General features: G+C 43.1%; 1 protein-coding gene across 3 annotated transcripts in view; it reads right to left on the bottom strand.

Annotated features, from left to right (window-relative positions):
- The window catches only part of LOC103732884 (TBC1 domain family member 7), a 23,089-nt gene extending 9,315 nt beyond the window's left edge, over window positions 1–13,774 (bottom strand). Inside the window, exons 1-5 of one of the 3 annotated variants that reach the window (XM_008831603.3) lie at window positions 13,564–13,774; window positions 12,115–12,234; window positions 10,434–10,514; window positions 6,218–6,405; window positions 1,570–1,707 (exon numbers count right to left, since the gene is read on the bottom strand). In XM_008831603.3, coding sequence (XP_008829825.1) covers window positions 1,570–1,707; window positions 6,218–6,405; window positions 10,434–10,514; window positions 12,115–12,226 — 519 coding nt within the window. In that variant the 5' untranslated portion in view covers window positions 12,227–12,234; window positions 13,564–13,774. Of the gene's footprint in view, window positions 1–1,569; window positions 1,708–6,217; window positions 6,406–10,433; window positions 10,515–12,114; window positions 12,235–13,008; window positions 13,030–13,563 lie in introns of those variants that run through there. The other 2 variants (XM_008831604.3, XM_008831606.3) reach the window with 2 other exon arrangements.
- Window positions 13,775–18,940: the final 5,166 nt, after the last annotated feature.

Raw genomic sequence — 18,940 nt, 5'->3', positions numbered from 1 at the left:
AAAAATAAAATAATTGCATCAAATGAAACAATTCAACATTTTTAAAAAGACATAGTGATTTTTATAAATAAGAGAAAAAACTAGCAAGTGAGCTGGAAAGATGGCTCAGTGGTAAGGTCTTGCAGAAGACCTAGGTTCAGTTCATAGCACCCACACAGTAGCTCAAAACTGCCTTTAACTCCAATTCCAGGAGATCTGGTGCCCTCTTCTGGCCTCTATGGGTTCCTGCATGCACATAATATGCATAAACTCATGCAGGCACACACACACACACACACACACACACACACACACACACACACACACACAAATAAAAACAAACCTTTTCTTTTAACTGGGATAAAAAGAGACTAGCTAAGGAAGACTGGCTCACGCCATGGACCAGGTGCCATTTGGCTCACAGGATTCCCAGGCCACAGCATGGTGCAGAAATGGCTGCCAGCCCCACCAAGGCACCTCTGTCCTTCACATACACAATCCCATTTTAATGGGACATCACCATGTGCCAGGCTTAAAAGCCAGGTATCTTGGCCTTCAATGGAAATGGAGAGCTAAGCAACAGACCCTGGCCACTAATATACATGTCCCCTACTTATGATGGTTGAACGTCTTTTGATTTTGCAATGGTATGAAAGCAATATGCATTCATACAAACCATACTTCAAATCTTGGGTTTGGATCTTTTCCCTAGTAGAGATATGTGGTATGACACAGTCCCCTGGTCATGACAAGGAGAAACAAGCCCTACTCTGCAGTGCACTGTGCTGCTAAACGCAGCTGTGCAGGAGGTTAAGTAGAGGATACACATTTGTAACCTATAGTATTTCATCCTGAGATGGATTTCTCAGGATGTAACACCACAGCAAGCTGAGACTCTGAATACATGTAGAAGGAGTGTCTACTTGAGAGTGACAGGCCTCCCTGGCTTGTCCCTCTTCCTCCTTCACTTTTACCTTTGTTCCTCCCTTCCTGCCTTCCTAGCACATGGACATCATGGCCGTTGCTCCCACAGCCACTGTGGGCTCTGAAGAGGAAGGCCTGTGTCTAAGCACGCTGGAGCAAAACAGCAGGAGCCTGGAGTCCCATCCGTACCACAGTGCTGTAGCACCAGCTCTGGTTGCCGTCCCTCTGGGCTTCTGGCTATGTGAGAAGAATCAAGCTTCTGTTACTCAGAAGATAAATAATAATAATAAATATTATTATTATTTCTATTACAAACAGGGAGAGACCCTAACTAACACACAGGGCCATTCTAGACAAAGTCAGTGGCTGTTGGACCAGGAGCCAGGATAAGGACCCCTACAGAGTAGGAAGGCCTGCAGCAGGGTGAATCCACCTCAGTAGAGACCCTGAAGTCTATGGTTGCCTCTGTGCAGAGCTGAGCAGCTGGGACAGAGACCACTAGGTCCATTCCATTGAAAATACTTTCTTGCCTTTTACAGAGAACATCTGCCAAGCACTATTTCAGAGGGTCCTCTCATCACCACAACAGCACCTGGAGGTAAAAGTGTTCTCCGACATTTCTTACACCCCAGTAACACCCCACAAAAATAATAAAAAGTCCCTCACCAGCTGGGGTAAAAATTCCCGGTACTTGTTATTTAACTGGTTCACAAAGCATCGGGTGATCCAGTAACAGTCCACACTGTCTTCCACCATCTCCTCCATGGCTTTAGCAATGGCAAGAAACACTTCATCCTCTGGCTCCTGAAAGATTAATAAGAAATCTCAAGAGGGAGGCAGAAGACACATTTCTTTATTGAAAATGCAACTTTGTCCCCTGCATTTCAAAAAGGCTGCATTAATAAATCAAAGAGGGATCAGAAAGCAGAGTGCATCCATTAGAAGGGCAGGGGAGGCGAGGAACCGTAGCTACACAGGTCTATGGGGGTCAGCTTGGCTGAGAACAGCTGCTTTTCAGGTGAAGTGGGTGTAGCTCCTCCCCTGTAGCCTGTCAGTCTCCCGAAATCATAGGCAAGGTGAGGTCTCTCTCCACCCAAACACGGAATCAGTGCTAGATTAGGATTTCTTTCAAAAGTACGTGATAATAAAAACCATCCTCTGTTAGTTTTTCACTTGCTTCATTTTTCTGATATATTTTTATTTTGTGTGTATAAATGTTTTGCTCTGAGTATGTAAGTGCACCACATGTGTGTGATGCTGCAGAACAGAAGCTAGAAGAGGGCATTGGGTTCCCTGGAACTGGAGTTACGGATGGTTGTTAGCTGCCATGTGGGTGCAGGGAACAGGTCCTCTGAAAAAGCAGCAAGTGCTCTTAACCACTGAGCCATCTTGCCAGCCCCCCAAAGACGATTCCTGGGACATGCAACTTATGCACACTGAAGGACTCCAAAGGCCCCCCAAACATCTGCTCTATTTCAAAACTTTCACACACTGCTTTAGGATTCTTTTTTACCTAAAAAGTTAAAACGTCCCTAGATGCAGAATTTCAGGAATCAAAAGATGGATTTTTCTCTTCTGTCAATATTCAGACCATGAAAATAAAACCTTAAGTAAATTTCAATAGAGAAATCTTATGAAAACTGGAACCCTGGAGAGATGGTTCGGTGCTTAAGAGCACTGGCTGCTCTTTCAGAGGATCACAGTGTGATTCCCAGCACCCACATGGCAGCTAACAACCACTGCAACGCCAGTTCTAGGGGGTATGATGCCCTCTTCTGCCCTCTATGAGCACTGCATGTGCATAGCACATTTACATACATGCAAGCAAAACACCCCTACTCATAAAAATTAATTAATTATTTTTTAAGCTGCGATCCTATTTGGAAACCTACTGTTTTCAAACATTGCCATCATATACCAAAACCAAAATAAAAATCTTTCATTTTCATCTAGAATTTTATATTTTGAGAATTTAAGGTTAAAAGGAATTAATAAGGTTAAATCAAAACTCTTGTTTTAATAAAAAAGTATTCATTATTAGGCCTTCTTTTTTTAATTTTTAAATGTTAATTATTATTTTTATTTTTAGGGTGTATTGCTTGCATGTGTGTAAGTGCAGTCGTGTCCTACAATACCCACAGAGGTCAGAAGAGAGTGTTGGATCCCTGGAACTGGAGTTACAGATAGTTGTTAGTCACCGTGTGGATGCTAGCAATCAAACCTGGGCCCTCTGGAAGAGCAACCAGTGCTCTTAACTGCTAAGCCATCTCTCCAGCCCATCTTAGGCCTTCTTTCAACTTGCTGATATTCCACAAAATGTCCAGAGTAAGAGAGTTAGAATCATAGGAAATATGTTTCTCTAAGCATTTTACTAAGGTACTCAAGGAAAACAGAAAAGCAGCAAGAAAAAAGAAAGGAAATTCTCCCCTGGGCTCCCACGTGGGCTCCACAGTCCTAGGCCTGGTCTGGGTGAGCCTGTGGGTGGCACGTCACTGGCTGCTCCCAGCACTCTGACAGGTCAAAGGAAGGAGACTAATGTCTTCAGCCAGCTGTTCTAGCTGAGTGCTGTCACATACTCTCACCACCAGATAACAATGCAGGTGGGGCTTGGTGACTACGGAGGGGTCGGGAGGCAGAGCCCCACACCCATATTCGGACAGCAAGTGTGCTCAAGGCTGCAGTGGTCTGGGCTCAGAGCATGGCCAGGGAGTAGGGATGAGGGGGGAGCCATAACTGTAATTCAGATTTCATGCACTCACAGAAGAGCCAACCTAATTTAATAAGTAATTTAAGAACTCACAGCCCAGCCTGGAGGCTTAGGCCTGTAGCCTTAGCTACTCAGGTAATATAAGAGGAGGATTATAAGTTCCAGGCCTGCACAACTTAATAAAAGGTAAAAAAAAACAGTGCTAGGGATGGAGCTCAGTGGTACAGCATTTGCCTAGCATGTGTGAGGTCACTGGAATCAATCCCAGAAACACAGAACTAATGATAAGCGAAACTTAAAGGAGATTGTCACGAATTTCACTTAATTTTTAGGACTCTTCTCTCTCTTCCTAAATGCAATGATAAGAGTAAACGGGTGACACTTATTAGCACTAAGATTTATCATTAACTTCAAAAATCCATTAACAAAAGTAAGTCAATTATTTTTTGAAGGAATATCTTACTATGTAGCTGGTCTCAAATGGAGAGATACTAGAGAGACCCACACTCTTCAAAAGTGCCATGGAAGGTCATGAAAGACCAAAGAAGTGCTCTGGGTAAAAGACCAAACACATGGGAACTAGCTGCAGTGTGTGATCCAGGACTGGGCCCCAGGTCAGAAGGGCATGGGGGCACAAGCAGCAACGTGTGATCCAGGACTGTGCCTCAGGTCAGAAGGGCATCCGGGGACAAGCAGCAAGTCTTCAATAAGTACAGCTTAGGTCCTAGCCCTGTGTCAAAGCTAATTTGGAAGCTCTGATCTTCACACGATGGTTTCATAAGACGCAGCATATAAGGACGCTAGGCAAATGTATAGGGTGGTGTACTGCTTTATGACTTTTTCTCTATGTCCAAAATTACTTAAAGATGAAAAGTTAAAACAAATTTAAATCAGTGAATGGTCAAATGTATGAACCAAACTTTAATAAGAAATGGGATATTTCCATAATAGTTTCAAAGTTTCTTCCCACAAAGAAATATACTGATTACAGAAGGAAAAAGAACTTCTCAGTGGAAAACCGTAGCGGTCCTTCCTTATCAAATGGTCCAAGTTAACATGACATTTCATGGGACAAATCCATATTGTGTGGCCGGACTCCCGAGATGGTGCACTGGAAAGGGCAGAGCACCACTCATGTGTATCCCTGGCAAGAGGGAACAGCCTAGAGCACACCAGGAGAGAGCACACCAGGAGAGAGCACACCAGGAGAGAGCAGGAGCCCCAAAGTGAGGGGCTTTCTGCAAAATCACTGACCTACCTACATGTGTCAAATGTCAAGGGTATGAAAGATAAAGACACAAGAGCTGTCCCAAATCAAAGGTGACTACAGACATGGCAACTCAGTGTAACCCCGAGTCCGAGACTGACTCCTCAACATTTGTTTACTTGAGATAAAGGACATTACTAAGACAATCAGGCAAATATGAATGGAGGCTGTAACCAGATAGGAACATTCTTCTCAATGCCAAGCCATTGGGTTTGAGAGCTTCTGTAGTTCTGTCGAGCTCTGCTTGTCTTGACAAGTTAAATTCTGAAGGCCTCTGAAGTAACAGAGCATCATGACTAAACCTGACTCTCAAATGGCTTATAAAAAAGGGTGTGTACAAAGCCAGGTGTGGTGGCGCAGGCCTTTAATCCCAGCACTCAGGAGGCAGAGGCAGGCGGATCTCTGCGAGCTCAAGGCTAGCCTGGTCTACATAGTGAGTTCCAGGACAGCTGGGGCTACAGGGAGGCCCTGTCTCAAAAAGGCCAAAAAAAAAGGGGGGGGGGGCGGTGTACATAGCTGGGCATGGTGGTTCACACCTATGATCCCAGCATTCAGGAGGCAGGGGCAGGAGGGGATCAAGTTAGAAGCTAGCCTGTGCTACATACATAGTGAGATCCTGTCCCAAAAAAGAAGGAAGGGAAGAAGGGCAGGAGGGATGGAGGGAGGGAGGAAGGGAGAGAACATACATAAAAAAAAATAACAAAGCAGATGTCATTAAATGTTAACAACTGGGAATGTAGGTAAAAAGATATGGAAATTCTTAGCAGTATTTTTGTGTCTGTAAGTTTTAAATTACAGTCATGTACCACATAATCATCAGCCAGAGGCTTAAACTAGAATGGTTACCCTACATGATTAAATTGCCTAGTGATGTCACAGTCATCTCAGTTTGAGTAAATATAAATATATAATATAAATATGTGATATTTACAAATATGATGAAATTGTCTAATGACACATTTCTCAGAATATGTCCCTGCCATATTCTGAATATGTCCCTGCCAAAGCAATGTGTGACTGCACTTAAGATAAAATGCATTTTTAAAAAATTAAAAAAAAAAACAAAAAAACTAAAGTACGTTGTATAGGACTATGGAACCCAGGGAAAGCTGCTTCCATTCTGCGGACCACAGGAAGTCACTGAAAGTCTCTAAGACAAAACATGCAAAATAGTACAAGCAACAACAAAGCCTTGGTCGTGTAGCTCAGTGGTAGAGTGCTTGCCTAGCATTCATGAGGATCTAGGTTCAATCCTCCGCTCTACAAACAACATATACAGATAAAATTAAAAAGTAACTTTTTAAAAAAGGGTTAAATATCAAGAGAAAGTGACCACTAACCAGAGGAAACGAGGGGCTTCGAGGCAACTTCCCACACTCCAGCTGATACATCCGAAGGTAGACTTCAACCTGAGGGGTGGTGTCACTGATGAAGCGAACTACTTTCAGGGCGTGAAGGACATCAGAGTACTGATCTTTGCGATAGGCCATCACTTGGGCATGGGACTCGTGATGTGGAGGCAGGATCCCTACACAGACAAGGCAAGAGCTGAGACACCCTTCCAAATCCCTCCTCTAGTGAAAACTGTGAGAAGCAGCCCATGGGATTAGAATTCACACAAATAATGGCCATATGGATCCCCTTTCCAAAAGTCTCTAACAAATTTAAGTGTTAAATCACATCACCGATGGCACATCTTTGATATTAGTGAGAAATGCATGGTATCTCAAAAGCCTTTGAATAAATGTGACAGCTTCAAGACAATGAACATCAATTATAATAATGTTCTAACAGCCTGAGGCATCTCCTGGGGCCTCTCCCCACTTCTGAAACTTGGCCTCCTACATCTCAGAACCATTAACAGTTTGTTGACTCTTTCTCCTCCTCAACAGTTAAAACTTGTCCAAAGAGTATCCTATCACAGGGGCAAAAGAAGCCCCTGGCCTTCACCCTGTGGTCACCTTACACTGTTTCTGTGACACTTCGTCGGCACTAGTTCATTTAACCATACTGTCCGCTCACAAAGCTTTGGAACAAAACCACCTTTAGAGTGTGTATGATGGGGGGAGGGGGAGGCTGGTATTGGGCGGCACATGTGTGGAGGTCAGAGGACAACTTCGTGGAGCAGGTTTTCTCCTTCCACCTTTGAGCTCAGTCAGGTTTGCCCAGCTTTTGAGGAAAGCTCCTCTACCAATGAGCCATCCCGCTGGCCTCCCTCTTTTTTTTTTTTTTTTTAATAAGCAGCTGGCCTAGTGAAAACAACAGGAAGACTACCAGCCACGCCTCTGGTGACTCAGGATTCAACTCTCACTAATATGTCAATCTCTCACAAATGTGAGCATTTGTGTCCTCATCTATGAGAGGCAAAAGATGGGATAGAGAAGCCTTTCACCAATGTTCCCTGCAGAATCTGAGCTACAGGTGTCTGCATAAGAAAGCAGTACCATGGTAAAAGTGGTGTGCACAATGATAACAATATGTTCTCACAGCTCTTGGTTTCAGTATAAACAATTTTTTTCACTGTATTTATTCCATCCCTATTACATGTAATGAGGCTGCATAGAATCATAGGCTCTGGAATCAAGGTTCCTGGGTTTGATTTCTAGCTCTACCATGAACCAACTCAAGGACCTTTGGCGAGTCCCTCAATCTCCTTTGCCTCAGCTTCTGCCTATCTGAAACACGGGGATGATAGATAATCCCCAATTTTATAAGCTGTGGTGAAGAGACAAGCTCGTGTACATAAAGCACCCAGGAGAGTGGCTGGCACACGCTGTGTCAACCAGCTCATTACACTGTTGCTCCCTCTAGACCCCACATTTCCATTATTCTAAAGAAATTAGGGGCAACAACCATTAGATAAAGCTCAAAACTCTCCAGCTATAAAACTTGCTTAAATGTTCTTTCCTGACGTAAACTCTCACTCATGGTGGCTGTGGAGCTCTGTGCCAGGCTCTCAGAGAAGTCAAGCAAATACACTCAAGTGTCCTCTACATCTGGGCTGGCACAGATTAAGGAGCCATAGTTGAACCTACTATAGGTAGCACAATATTAAACGTTAAGCCTGTTTTCTATGAGTTGGTCCTAAATGTTCTCCCTGATATTTACCAAAAATAGTACCAGAAAACCAGCAGTCAAAAATCTCAGCTAAAAGCCCTTCACACTGTGACAGCTCTCTACTCCCAGCACCTCTAACTATGGCAGAAACTAACAATTACTTGGATGATAAAGAAAGGCAAAAAAATGAGAATTAAAGTCAGACAGGCCTTGGCACCCAGGAAGAGTCAGCAAAGCCCAAGATGACACTTCCCATTATTAAGACACACAGGACTGCCCAGGACAAATGGCAACATGACCATCTAAAAGAACCCTTGGATGGAGCCAATTTTGATGACCACAGAATTTTCATGCAAGACTTCAGAAAAAAACTACTCTGAGAAAAACATAAACAGTTACTGTCCCTTCTGTGGGTTGTAACCACACAGAGATCCACAAGATACAAGCGCAAAAATGCTGCCAAGATGCTCAACAAAAAAGCCATTAGGATGTGCCTCCTAGAATGGCTTCTGTTCCCTCGTTACCTCCATAGGCATAACCAGACTTAGGGCTGCACGGTTCTCTAGTTCTAAACATACACTACAAGAGGAGGTCTATTATCTATCCCACCTTCAAATGAGTTCTACAAATGTTAAGTTTTAAACCCCTGCTCCTGTCACAGGCCTTAGGCAAGTGATTTAGGCTCCATCTGTGAAACTGGGATAGTAAGACTTACCTCAGGAGAATTCTAGGACTGCTCTACAGAATTTATGTACACTATCTGGCTTAGTGATAGCACCCACCAAAGCCCAATAAATGAGTAGTTCATATTCTTCATAAGGCTCCATTCTCACCACTATCTTGCAGTTAGCAAATTTAAACTCTTAAAGAAATGGAGGGATGGGGGCTAGAGAGATGGCTCAGTGGTTAAGAGCACTGACTGCTCTTGCTGAGGACCCAAGTTCGAGTCCCAGTACCCACATGGCAGTTAACAATCATCTGTAACTCCAGCTCCAAGGGACCCAACGCCCTCTTCTGACCTCTGCAGCACTGCCCAACACAGGTGCACCTACCTACATGCAGGCAATACACTCATACACATAAAATAAAAAAAATAAATATTTAAAAAAGAAATGGAGCGATGGGACTGCAGAGATGGCTGAGCAGTTAAGAGCACTGGCTGCTCTTACAGAGGACCTGGGTTCAGTTCCCAGGACCCACATGGTGGTTAACAACTGTTTATAACTCCAGTTCCAGGAGATCTGATCCCGTCTTCTGACCTCCTTGGACATCGCATGATGCAGGTGCACCTACTATGCAAGCCATACACTCAAACACATAAAAGAAAAATAATAAATATTTTAAAGAAATGGAGGGCAATAATGAATGGGGATTTATGTCCCAGCAGGCTCAGCAATGACAGGGGTGGAAATCCTGGGCTGGAAAGGGATGTTCCCAGCTGCTCATGGAGAAACCAAGCAAGTCAGTGTTCCTTCTCCATCAGCCTCTCAGCACTAGAATTTTCACTCTCATCTAGGCAGAGAAACCTCAGATTCCTCACTCTTTTTTGTCATCTCATTTTTATTTCTAAGAACCAAGGGGAATTTATGGACCTCCACAAGAGACTGATTCAATTAACAGTGGTATAGACCAAAAATAAATAAATGACAATATGTAAAAAAGTCCCACTGAAGTTTATTTTCCCTTTAATACATTTCACTTTCTATGCTCCAAGGTATTCAAAGGACCTATAATTTGTCAAATTTAGTTCCTTTTGTGTAAGGTGGTATTCTGTAATGTGGCGAAGGCTTTCCTAAGACTCACAGGGCTGAAGCCCAGTGCCTCAAGCTTTAAAAAAAATTCTAAGTATTGGGAATCCAGGCATTTGCTACTATGCCTGGCTCATTCCTTCTTGACAGCACACATTAGGATACCTCTACTATTGAGAGTCACAGAATACACTGCATTTTAATGCTAAAAGCTAAAAGTAATTCAGCTCAAGATGTTCATGCAACAGACACAAAAACATGAAGCCCACAGTGGCTACCCAGCTGACAGCAAAGACTGGCCAGTTTTCCTCCCTCCTAGTCCCATGTTCTTGCCCACTGACATGATCACCTAAAGTGCACCCTTGGAAGGAACTGATTTTTATGGATGCAAAATTTTCAAGTAAAATTTAAGAAAAATGCTCAGAGAAAAATTATAAAAGCTGACATCACTTCTGCAGACGGCAGTCACACAGAGATGCACCAGACACATGAGCTCACAATGGCTTTACTTCAGGAACATACATTACCTTCTTTTCTGTCACTAATGGCTGGCCCTCCTAGAGTGATACTTAATATATATCTGCTGAAGTCATCATCCTAAAGGCTTTTAGAGTGAACAGTAATTGGGTCTCTTGAGGAAGACCCAATATTCAGCTAAGGGCCAGAGAAAATCCTCCCTTTCTAACTGCATGATGACAAAGGATCCCATTCAAGACCTTTGAAGATAAATTCCCCAATTCGGGTCTCATACCTAGAAGCACCTTCCAAACCAGTGCACGGTACATGGACGGGAGCGGGAACCGCTGGCTAAAAGTGCAAAGCTTCTCAATATCTAGAAGAAGAAAGAAACAATTAGAAATGCTTCATGCTGCTCATGGTGCATGAGAATAAAAATTCACTGTTGAAAACTGAAAGTCTGGTTCAGAGAAATCTACTGGATGATCAGAAATTTTAGGAAATGAATTTTTGGTCTGATTTCTAGCCCACCTCTTCTACCAATTAATCTATCTAAAATAGCATTTAAAATTTTTTTATATTATTTTTTATTTTATGTGTATGCATGTATTGCCTGCATGTAGGTAAGTGCACCCGTGTCGTGCAATGCCTGTGGAGGACAAAAGAGGCTGTCAGATCCCTTGGGACTGGAGTTACAGACAATTATTAGTTGTCATGTGGGTGCTGGGATTCAAACCCAGGTCCTCTACAAGAACAGCCAGTGTTCTTAACCACTTGCAGCCGAAGAGATGTGTTTCACATACACTACATTTCCTATAACAGTAGCAATATAGAACTGATTTCATTTACTTCACTTTACAAGATCATCAAGTAGTTATTATTCTGAAAATACAACAAGTTCAGAGTAGCTAAGTGACTTGACCAAGTTAACAGCTAGTGAGTGGTACCCCAAGAAGTTATAGTGAATGGCCCTGGCCCTCGATTCCTCTTCTTATCAAAGGAGAATAATAATGCCTGACATACTTAAAAATGAGGACCCAACATCAGGTACAGCACATTTTTGGCACTGTAAAAGCACTCTGCATGGTCTGGGGGTAGTGTAGCTCAGGAGTACAGCGCATGATTAGCGGGTGCTAGACTCTGGATTCCATTCCTGACACTTGCCAACAACATAAAGAAGCACTTTATAAAAGTGAAGTACTGGGTTTTTGTTTGGTTGGTTGGTTTTGGTTTTAGGTTTTTGGTTTTACTGAGAAAGGGTCTCCCTGTAGCCCCAGCTGGCCTGGAACTCACTACGTAGGCAAGGGTGGCCTCAATTTCACAGAGATCTGCCTGCTGGGAGTAAGGGAGTGAGCTACCAAGTCCAACTTGAAGTACTGTTTTTAAACTACAGTTCATTTTATTTCACTGTGAACAACAACAGACTGTATTAAGGCTGGCTTAAAATAAACTAAAAGATTAATAAGTAATGAAGTCAAACTTCCATAAAAGGAAATCATGACTAAGATTCTTGTAAAAAGTTTACTTAGGAACTATGATGATATACCTATAAATTGAAGAGGGGGAAAATATAGGTTTAATAAGAAAAAAAATTTCACTTTTTCCCTCCCCCTCCCTCTCCTCCTCCTTCTTCGTCTTCTTCTTTTTAAATAAACAGGACCTCACTATGTAGCCCCTGGCTGGCCTGGAACTCACGGAGATTCACCTGTCTGCCTCCCAAATGCTACAACTAAAGGAATGGACCACCACACCAAACAGTATTGTCTTTTTAAGAAGCCTTGCAAAACTTTCTGCCTCGCAGTGAATTTTATATATATATAAAAAAAACCTTTTCTCACAATACACTACTCTGGTGTACAACCTCACCAAAAAATACATCAAGTAGCAAATACCCCTGTAAGTCCTTTAAGGTACTATTTACTTCAGAATATCACAATGACTGAATCAATACACTTAATTAAATGAATGAAACTCACCCAGACGGTCATCTTTCAGGAGAATTTCCAGTGATTTCTTTTCTTCAACTCCACGAAACCCTACTTTCTCATAATACACAGAACGAAAATTTCTCTGAGTGTCTTCAGCCATGTTTCATTCTTGAAGGGAAGAAAAAGAAAAATGAGAGTGTCTAAAAACAAAAAACTGAAAAAATTCATTGATTTTTCTCCACCTTTTCCAACAGTCAGATATGCTGTGATGAGCTGCCTGCCCTCATATAAGACACAATGTTAAATCTTTCCATTGACACAGGTCTAGCCCTACTTCACCTATGCAACTTGAACACAAAAGTCAACAGTCCTCCAGACTGCTAAAACAGGGCACCAAGTGTAGACACTGGGGTTTCTACCTTACCTACCAGAGCTCCTAGCACAGTGGAATATTCTGAAGCCATCTTAAACTTACAAAGAAAAAAAAAAATGAAACCCAAAAGCAGGCAAATTATGTTATGCATAGGGTTATCTAATAGCACACTGATTCTGCTTGTTTTTCTTTATTGCAATATACGCATTTTTTAAGCATTAAGAGGACATCCAAAATGTTAAGAACAGTTATCTTTAGGTAGCAAGAGTCCAGATGATTTCAATTCTCTTTGTTTTGCTCAGCTGTGCTCCCTACAATGGGCTTTTGAGGAAATGAAGTTATATACAACTAAAAATCCACAAGTTCTGCCTTTATTTTTTTTTCTTACTGTAAACACAATCCTATCAAATGTAATTATCAAAATTCAAAACCTTCGACAAATAAACAGCATTAAAGCGTAACTAGAAGATGCCAAGGGATACAGATGGTCGGCAAGTGACATCACAGTCACTTGAAGGCAGAAAAACTATCTAAAACCTGGCAGAACACAAAACATCTCAGTGACCTACACCTCTTTCATCACAGCGTTCATCCCAGTGGTAAACAACAAAAGATCAAACTAGACTGGTGCTAACGCATCTTCCAAAAGAATATTATTGCACTGCTTCCGCCAAACGTTTGAGATGTTCCAAAAAAAAAAAAAAGTCTTCAGCTACTAAAAATCCTAAGACGCCCCCAATGGTCGAGAGAAGATTTCTTCTTTTACTTTTTTTTTTGATTAACACATCATCCAAACCAATTCACTTAGAGGAAAGATTGGGATTCATCTTAAAAAGCAATTTAGAATTTAGACTTGCTTTTAGAGTCCAAGCTCTACTAATAAGCTGTTAAAAAAAATTCAAAGCGTTAAAATGCAAAGAGTTTGGAGACTTGTTCTTTTAAAGCATTCAAACGGCCTCTGTAGTTTCAGGACACCCATTCGTAGACTTCACTGTGATGGCAAAGGCGGCAAGGAGCAAATACTGTCAGTTACATCTCCTGCCCAGGTGCGTCCACCGGACCGGAAAGGCACAAGCACCCTGGTCCAGACCCAGGTCCCACTCTCCCTGCCATGAATGCTTCACCTTAGTAGTGGACACACACCCGGGGTCAGACTAAGTGATCCGGGGAGGCTGCGGAAAGCAGGCCGGGGGCCCCACCGGCGGGCAGGCGGAACCCCAAGGTCCGGGGTCAGGCAGGCGAGGGGCGCAACGCCGCAAGACACCCGCTCCCGCCCGGGCCTTCCCGGCCGCCGCACTCTAAGCACCGCCGCTAACCCCTGCCGCCGGACGTGACGTCAGCTCGGGGGGAAATACGTCCCTCTGCGCGTGCGCAGAGGGCATAAGAGGGAAGCTCCGCCCACAGCGGGGTTCGGAGGCGGTGAAACTGCGAGGGTCTGAGGGTCTAAGTGGTTCCCGGGCGGAGGGTTCGCAGGGTGTTGGAGATCTGCCGGTCTCATTTTCCCGCCTTCCCTAGACTGACTCTTGAGCCCGCAATCCTGGCAACCACTTCTCTCGCGGTTCTTGCTTGGGATGCTCTTCCTCCTCCTGTCTCCATTGTCCTGTCTAGTGAGAACCCGGATTCCCCCCAGGCGGTAATCCATCCAGTTCCCAATGTGCAGATCCTGGTTTTGCTTTTGCTTATTGTCTGCAGTGTTGTACCGCTTCATCCAGTTGTTTAAAGTGTCCATTAAAAAAAAAGCAGTAAGTCCTAGACATTAAAAACTCAGTTGGCCCAATCACCGGGGAGAACGAGCTAAGCTGTTCATGCAGAGCTTACTAGGGGAGTTGGCCATTGTTAATTGCCTTTTGGCAGAGTCTCAACTGCCAGGTGTGCAGCCAGTAGAGGCTGTGTGCCTGGGAAGCTGGGGGCGGCTGGTCAGGGCTGGAGGCATCCTATGTGGTTTGTCATGGAGACCACAGTGGGCCTTCGCAGGTTGGTGCTGAGTTAGAAGCAAGGACAAAATTAGGCAAAGTGTTAACTTGGCATTTGGATCTGATAGCTGCGTAGCTTCCTGCATTGTTAAAGACACAATCTGGCTTCCTGGGCTGTTCATGCTAGAAGAACAGCTAGTTTCTGTGCAGGTTGTGGATCAGGGGCTATTTTCTCTATGTGTATGGTCAGGCCATCGTCTTTGTATAGACAGCCTCAGTTAAAATATAAAAATAAACTGGATGTTTTGGCACACGTCTTTAATCCCAGCACGAGGGAGGCAGACGCAGAAGCCAGCCTTGGCTGCATAGCCAGTTCTGGGCCACCTGAGGCTACAGGGAGACACCCCCCCCCATATATATACCATATATATATATATATCATATATATACATTATATATATGAAGAAAAAAGTGAACTTTTTAGATTTAACCGATAGAGTAACACTTTCAGTTTCAGTGTTTGCCTCATGGCTCCCAGGGATGCAACATTACCCTAGTAGTTTTCAGCCACTGTAGTTTGAAAGAAAACGTAGAGAAACAGTGATTGTTGCTGTCTACTTAAGAGGCGAGATCATTACTGAACAGACTGCCATGATACCAAGCTCAGAATGGAAACTTGGAAATCACCTTTAGTTGGGGATGGAGAGATGGCTCAGCAGTTCAGAACACTTGCTGCTCTTGGAAAAAACCTGGGTTCAGTTCCCATCATCCACCTGGTGGCTCACAACCAGCTGTAACTCCACAGTTTCAGGGGAGCGGCCCTCTTCTGGCCTCCACAGGCACCAGATGCACATGTGGTGCACGTACATGAATGCAAAACACTCATGCACATAAAAATAATCTTTGTTTTAAAAAAAATCACTGTTAGATCAATGCAGTACACTGCATGTCTAGTGTTGAATTTTAAAATGAAGGAGTGTATGGTGATTGAACTCAAGCATTTATGCTCCTCCCAATCCTCCTTCCACCACCATCTTCAATTCCTCAGTGCTGGCGTTTTCAAACTTGCTTAAGCAGAGTGCTTCATACGTGGCTTAATTGAGTTGTATTCATCTAACCTAGAATAAATCGCTAGCTTACACAGTCTCCCTTTTATGCTTTCTAACATAGAGCTATTAGTGTTGACATTGTGATGGTTAGTCTTGCTTGTCCAACTTGACATACTCAAATGATGAATTCTCCATCAGATTGTCTGTGAGACATTTTCTTAATTGCCAATTGATGTAGAAGGGTCCAGCCCCTGTGGGCAGTGCCGGACCTGGGCAGGTGGTCCTGTGTTGTATAAGATAGGTAGCTGAGCAAGTCAGTAAGCAGCATCATGTTCCTGCCTCGACTTCCCTTAGTGATGAACTGTGGCTTGTGAGCCAAATAGACCCTTTCCTCCCCCGAGTTGCTTTTAGTCAGTGTTTTATCACAGCAACAGAAACCAAACTAGAATAAATCTCATCTTAAAAGTGTTGGAAAGAACTGGGCGTGGTGACACACACCTTTGATCCCAGCACTTGGGAGGCAGAGGCAGGTGGATTTCTGTGAGTTCAAGGCCAGTCTGGTCTACAAAGCGAGTTTCAGACCAGCTGAGTCTCCAGGGAGACCCTGTCTCAGAAAGACAAAAAAATAAAGTATTTGGGGGCTGGAGAGATGGCTCAGCAGTTAAGAACACTAGCTATTCTTGCAGAAGACCCAGGTTCGAATCCCAGCACACACATGGCAGCTAACAACTGTCCATAACTCCAGTTCCAAGGGATCTGATAGCCTCTTCTGTCCTCCAAGGGCATTGCACAATATGGGTGCACTTACCTACATGCAGGCAATCCACACAATACATAAAATAAAAATAAAATATTTTTTAAAGTGTTGGAAAGATTGAGAAATGTGGCACAGCAACATCACTGCCTCTAACTGTCCATCACCATACTTTAAAAAATATTATTTTATTTTTAATTGTGTGCATGTGTCTGCGTGTGGTGCACATGAATGCAGTTGCCCGAGGAAGCCAGAAGAAAGTGTCAGATCCCCTGGAGAGTTATGAGATACCCATATTGGGTGCTGGGAACTGAGCCAGGGTCGTCTGCAAGAGCAATACATGCTCATAGCCTCTGAGCCATCTCTCCAGCTTCATCACTATACTTTTTAATGAGCTGATGAACTGAATATCTGGAAGCTTCCATAGGAGATAAACCTCTTTAAGGCTTTTTTTTCCTCAAAGTGATGCTTTAATAATGCCTCCTCTACACAAAATCCTACCATCCCTCCACCCTTTACTCACAAGTAAACACCAAGCTTCACCAAGGCATATGAAGCTGTTCTTGATCTGTTCTATAACCTCCAACCCACTTATTACTAGTGACTCTCCTGCCTTACAGCTTTATTATTCAATCTGTCTGGAATAATTCCAGAAAACCACATTCATCTCATCACCTCAGTCTTGTGTGGATGTTCCCACCCTGAGCCTACTCCTATCTGAATCCCACTCTTCCTGTACCCAGGTCTGCTTTTCCTTCCACAGCTCTCCTTACCTCTTAATATGCTATGTAATTTATTTATTAGGCTATATATTCCCACCATAATAACAGTTCCACAGGGTCATGAATCTATACTTTATTAAATACTCCGCCCTGTGTTCATAAAACAGTGTCTAGCACACAGTGTTTACTGTGGATACTCAATGAATGAAGAGGCACCCCACGTGATCAAAGAGTGGTCATTTTATTTGGTCATGTACTTGAGCCATGAGATAGTAAATGTCATTTCTACTCCTGTTAACTACACAGGCCACACTGTAAAGCAGACAGGCAAAATGTTTTGTGGAGTCTAATTGGAATAAAAATTCAGTCAGTGCAGCTTACTGTCCTTTGTGCCTACCTCACTTGCTGCCTTATCGTACCGCCCTCTGGTGGTTAGTGGTATTAGTATTTGTAGTGCTAGACATGGTTGAAGGCTTTACTGGTCATCTCCCATTAAGTATGATATAGAGAGCTAAACTTGAGAGCATAACAGGCATATCTTTCAACGTTTAAACTTACACTGATAACTTGGTATGGTGGTGCACATCTGTAATCCTAGCACTTGGGAAGTAGAGGCAGGAGGACCAGAAGTTTAAGGCCAGTCTGGACTACATGAGACCCTGTCTCAAAGAATAAAAGAAAAAGAAATTTAGTTCTGTGGAATAATTGCTAAATATGATAGCCCTTAACCTTTTGTTCTTTTCCTAGAGATAATAAAATGGGTGCCCAGTGAGGTCATAGTTACAAGTGTCTTCATGTTGGGTGGTAACTAAAATTAATATAATAAAATTCTATCAAAATATCACTGTTCTCTAAAGATCTATAGGTCAAAGACTTGGTTCCCAGGTTGGTGCTATTGGAAGGTGCTGGAAACCTTTAAGAGGTGGGACCTAGCAGGTTTTAGATCATTGAGAGTGTATCATCAGAGGTGACTGTGATATGCTGTTCTTTTCTTTTTTGCTTCCTGATTGCCACTTGTTCCACTAAATGCCCCTTGCTAAGGGGTGCTGACTTGCCACAGGCCCAGAAATAACTGAGCCAACCAACTGTGTGCTGAAACCTCCAAACCTGTAAGCTAAAATAGGCCTTTCCCTTTTTTTGAAAGTTGATTTATCTCAGGTACTTTTTTCACTAACAGAAAGATGACAACAAAATTGATAAATTTGTAAATTCAGATAATTCATAAGTCAAGTCTCATCTCCAGACATCTGAAGAGAGTCAACCCTGGATGGCCACAAAGGCTTATTGTCCTGGATGGTAAAGAATTTTAAGGCTGTGAGTGAGTGCAGCTCAATAATAAATCATGTGTTTAGCACAAGGATCTTAGTTCAATCCCCAGCACCACTTTTAAAAAGTACCCACTAAATCATAAAGGCAGCCCAGGAAACTGTGGCGTTGTGAGAGAGAAGTCCCAAAAGCAGGAGCGTCAGAGGTGGAAAGACAGTACAACCTGGACTGAACGTGGGCAGTGGAGAGGTGGCTCAGCTCAGAGAAGTTGTAGAATGGTAGATGTCAAGACATGGAAAAGGGAGTGATTTGGAGGCAAAGGGGACTTTCTAGAGGTACTAAAAGCCCTTACAGAGGGAGGGAGGGAAGGAGGGAGGGAGGGAGGGTTTCATTTAGGCCACTTAAGAATATATGATTGTAGAATAGCTGTCAGCAGAGGCAGGTAGATTTCTGTGAGTCCAAGACCAGCATGGGCTACATAGCAAGTTCCAACCCAGCCAGTGCTACATATGAGACCCTGTCTCAAGAGAAAGATAAATGAAGTGGAGGTCACAGTCTATTTTTATTGTATGTGTATGAAATTAATGCCTGCATAGGCCACTTAAGAATATATGATTGTAGAATAGCTGTCAGCAGAGGCAGGTAGATTTCTGTGAGTCCAAGACCAGCATGGGCTACATAGCAAGTTCCAACCCAGCCAGTGCTACATATGAGACCCTGTCTCAAGAGAAAGATAAGTGAGGTGGAGGTCACAGTCTATTTTTATTGTATGTGTATGAAATTAATGCCTGCGCGTA

This window comes from Nannospalax galili, unplaced genomic scaffold (assembly GCF_000622305.1).
Source record: "Nannospalax galili isolate Female #2095 unplaced genomic scaffold, S.galili_v1.0 scaffold72, whole genome shotgun sequence".
Lineage (NCBI taxonomy): Eukaryota > Metazoa > Chordata > Mammalia > Rodentia > Spalacidae > Nannospalax > Nannospalax galili.
The sequence above is the reverse complement of the archived record's forward strand: the minus strand, read 5'-3'. Positions and strand labels throughout refer to the sequence as shown.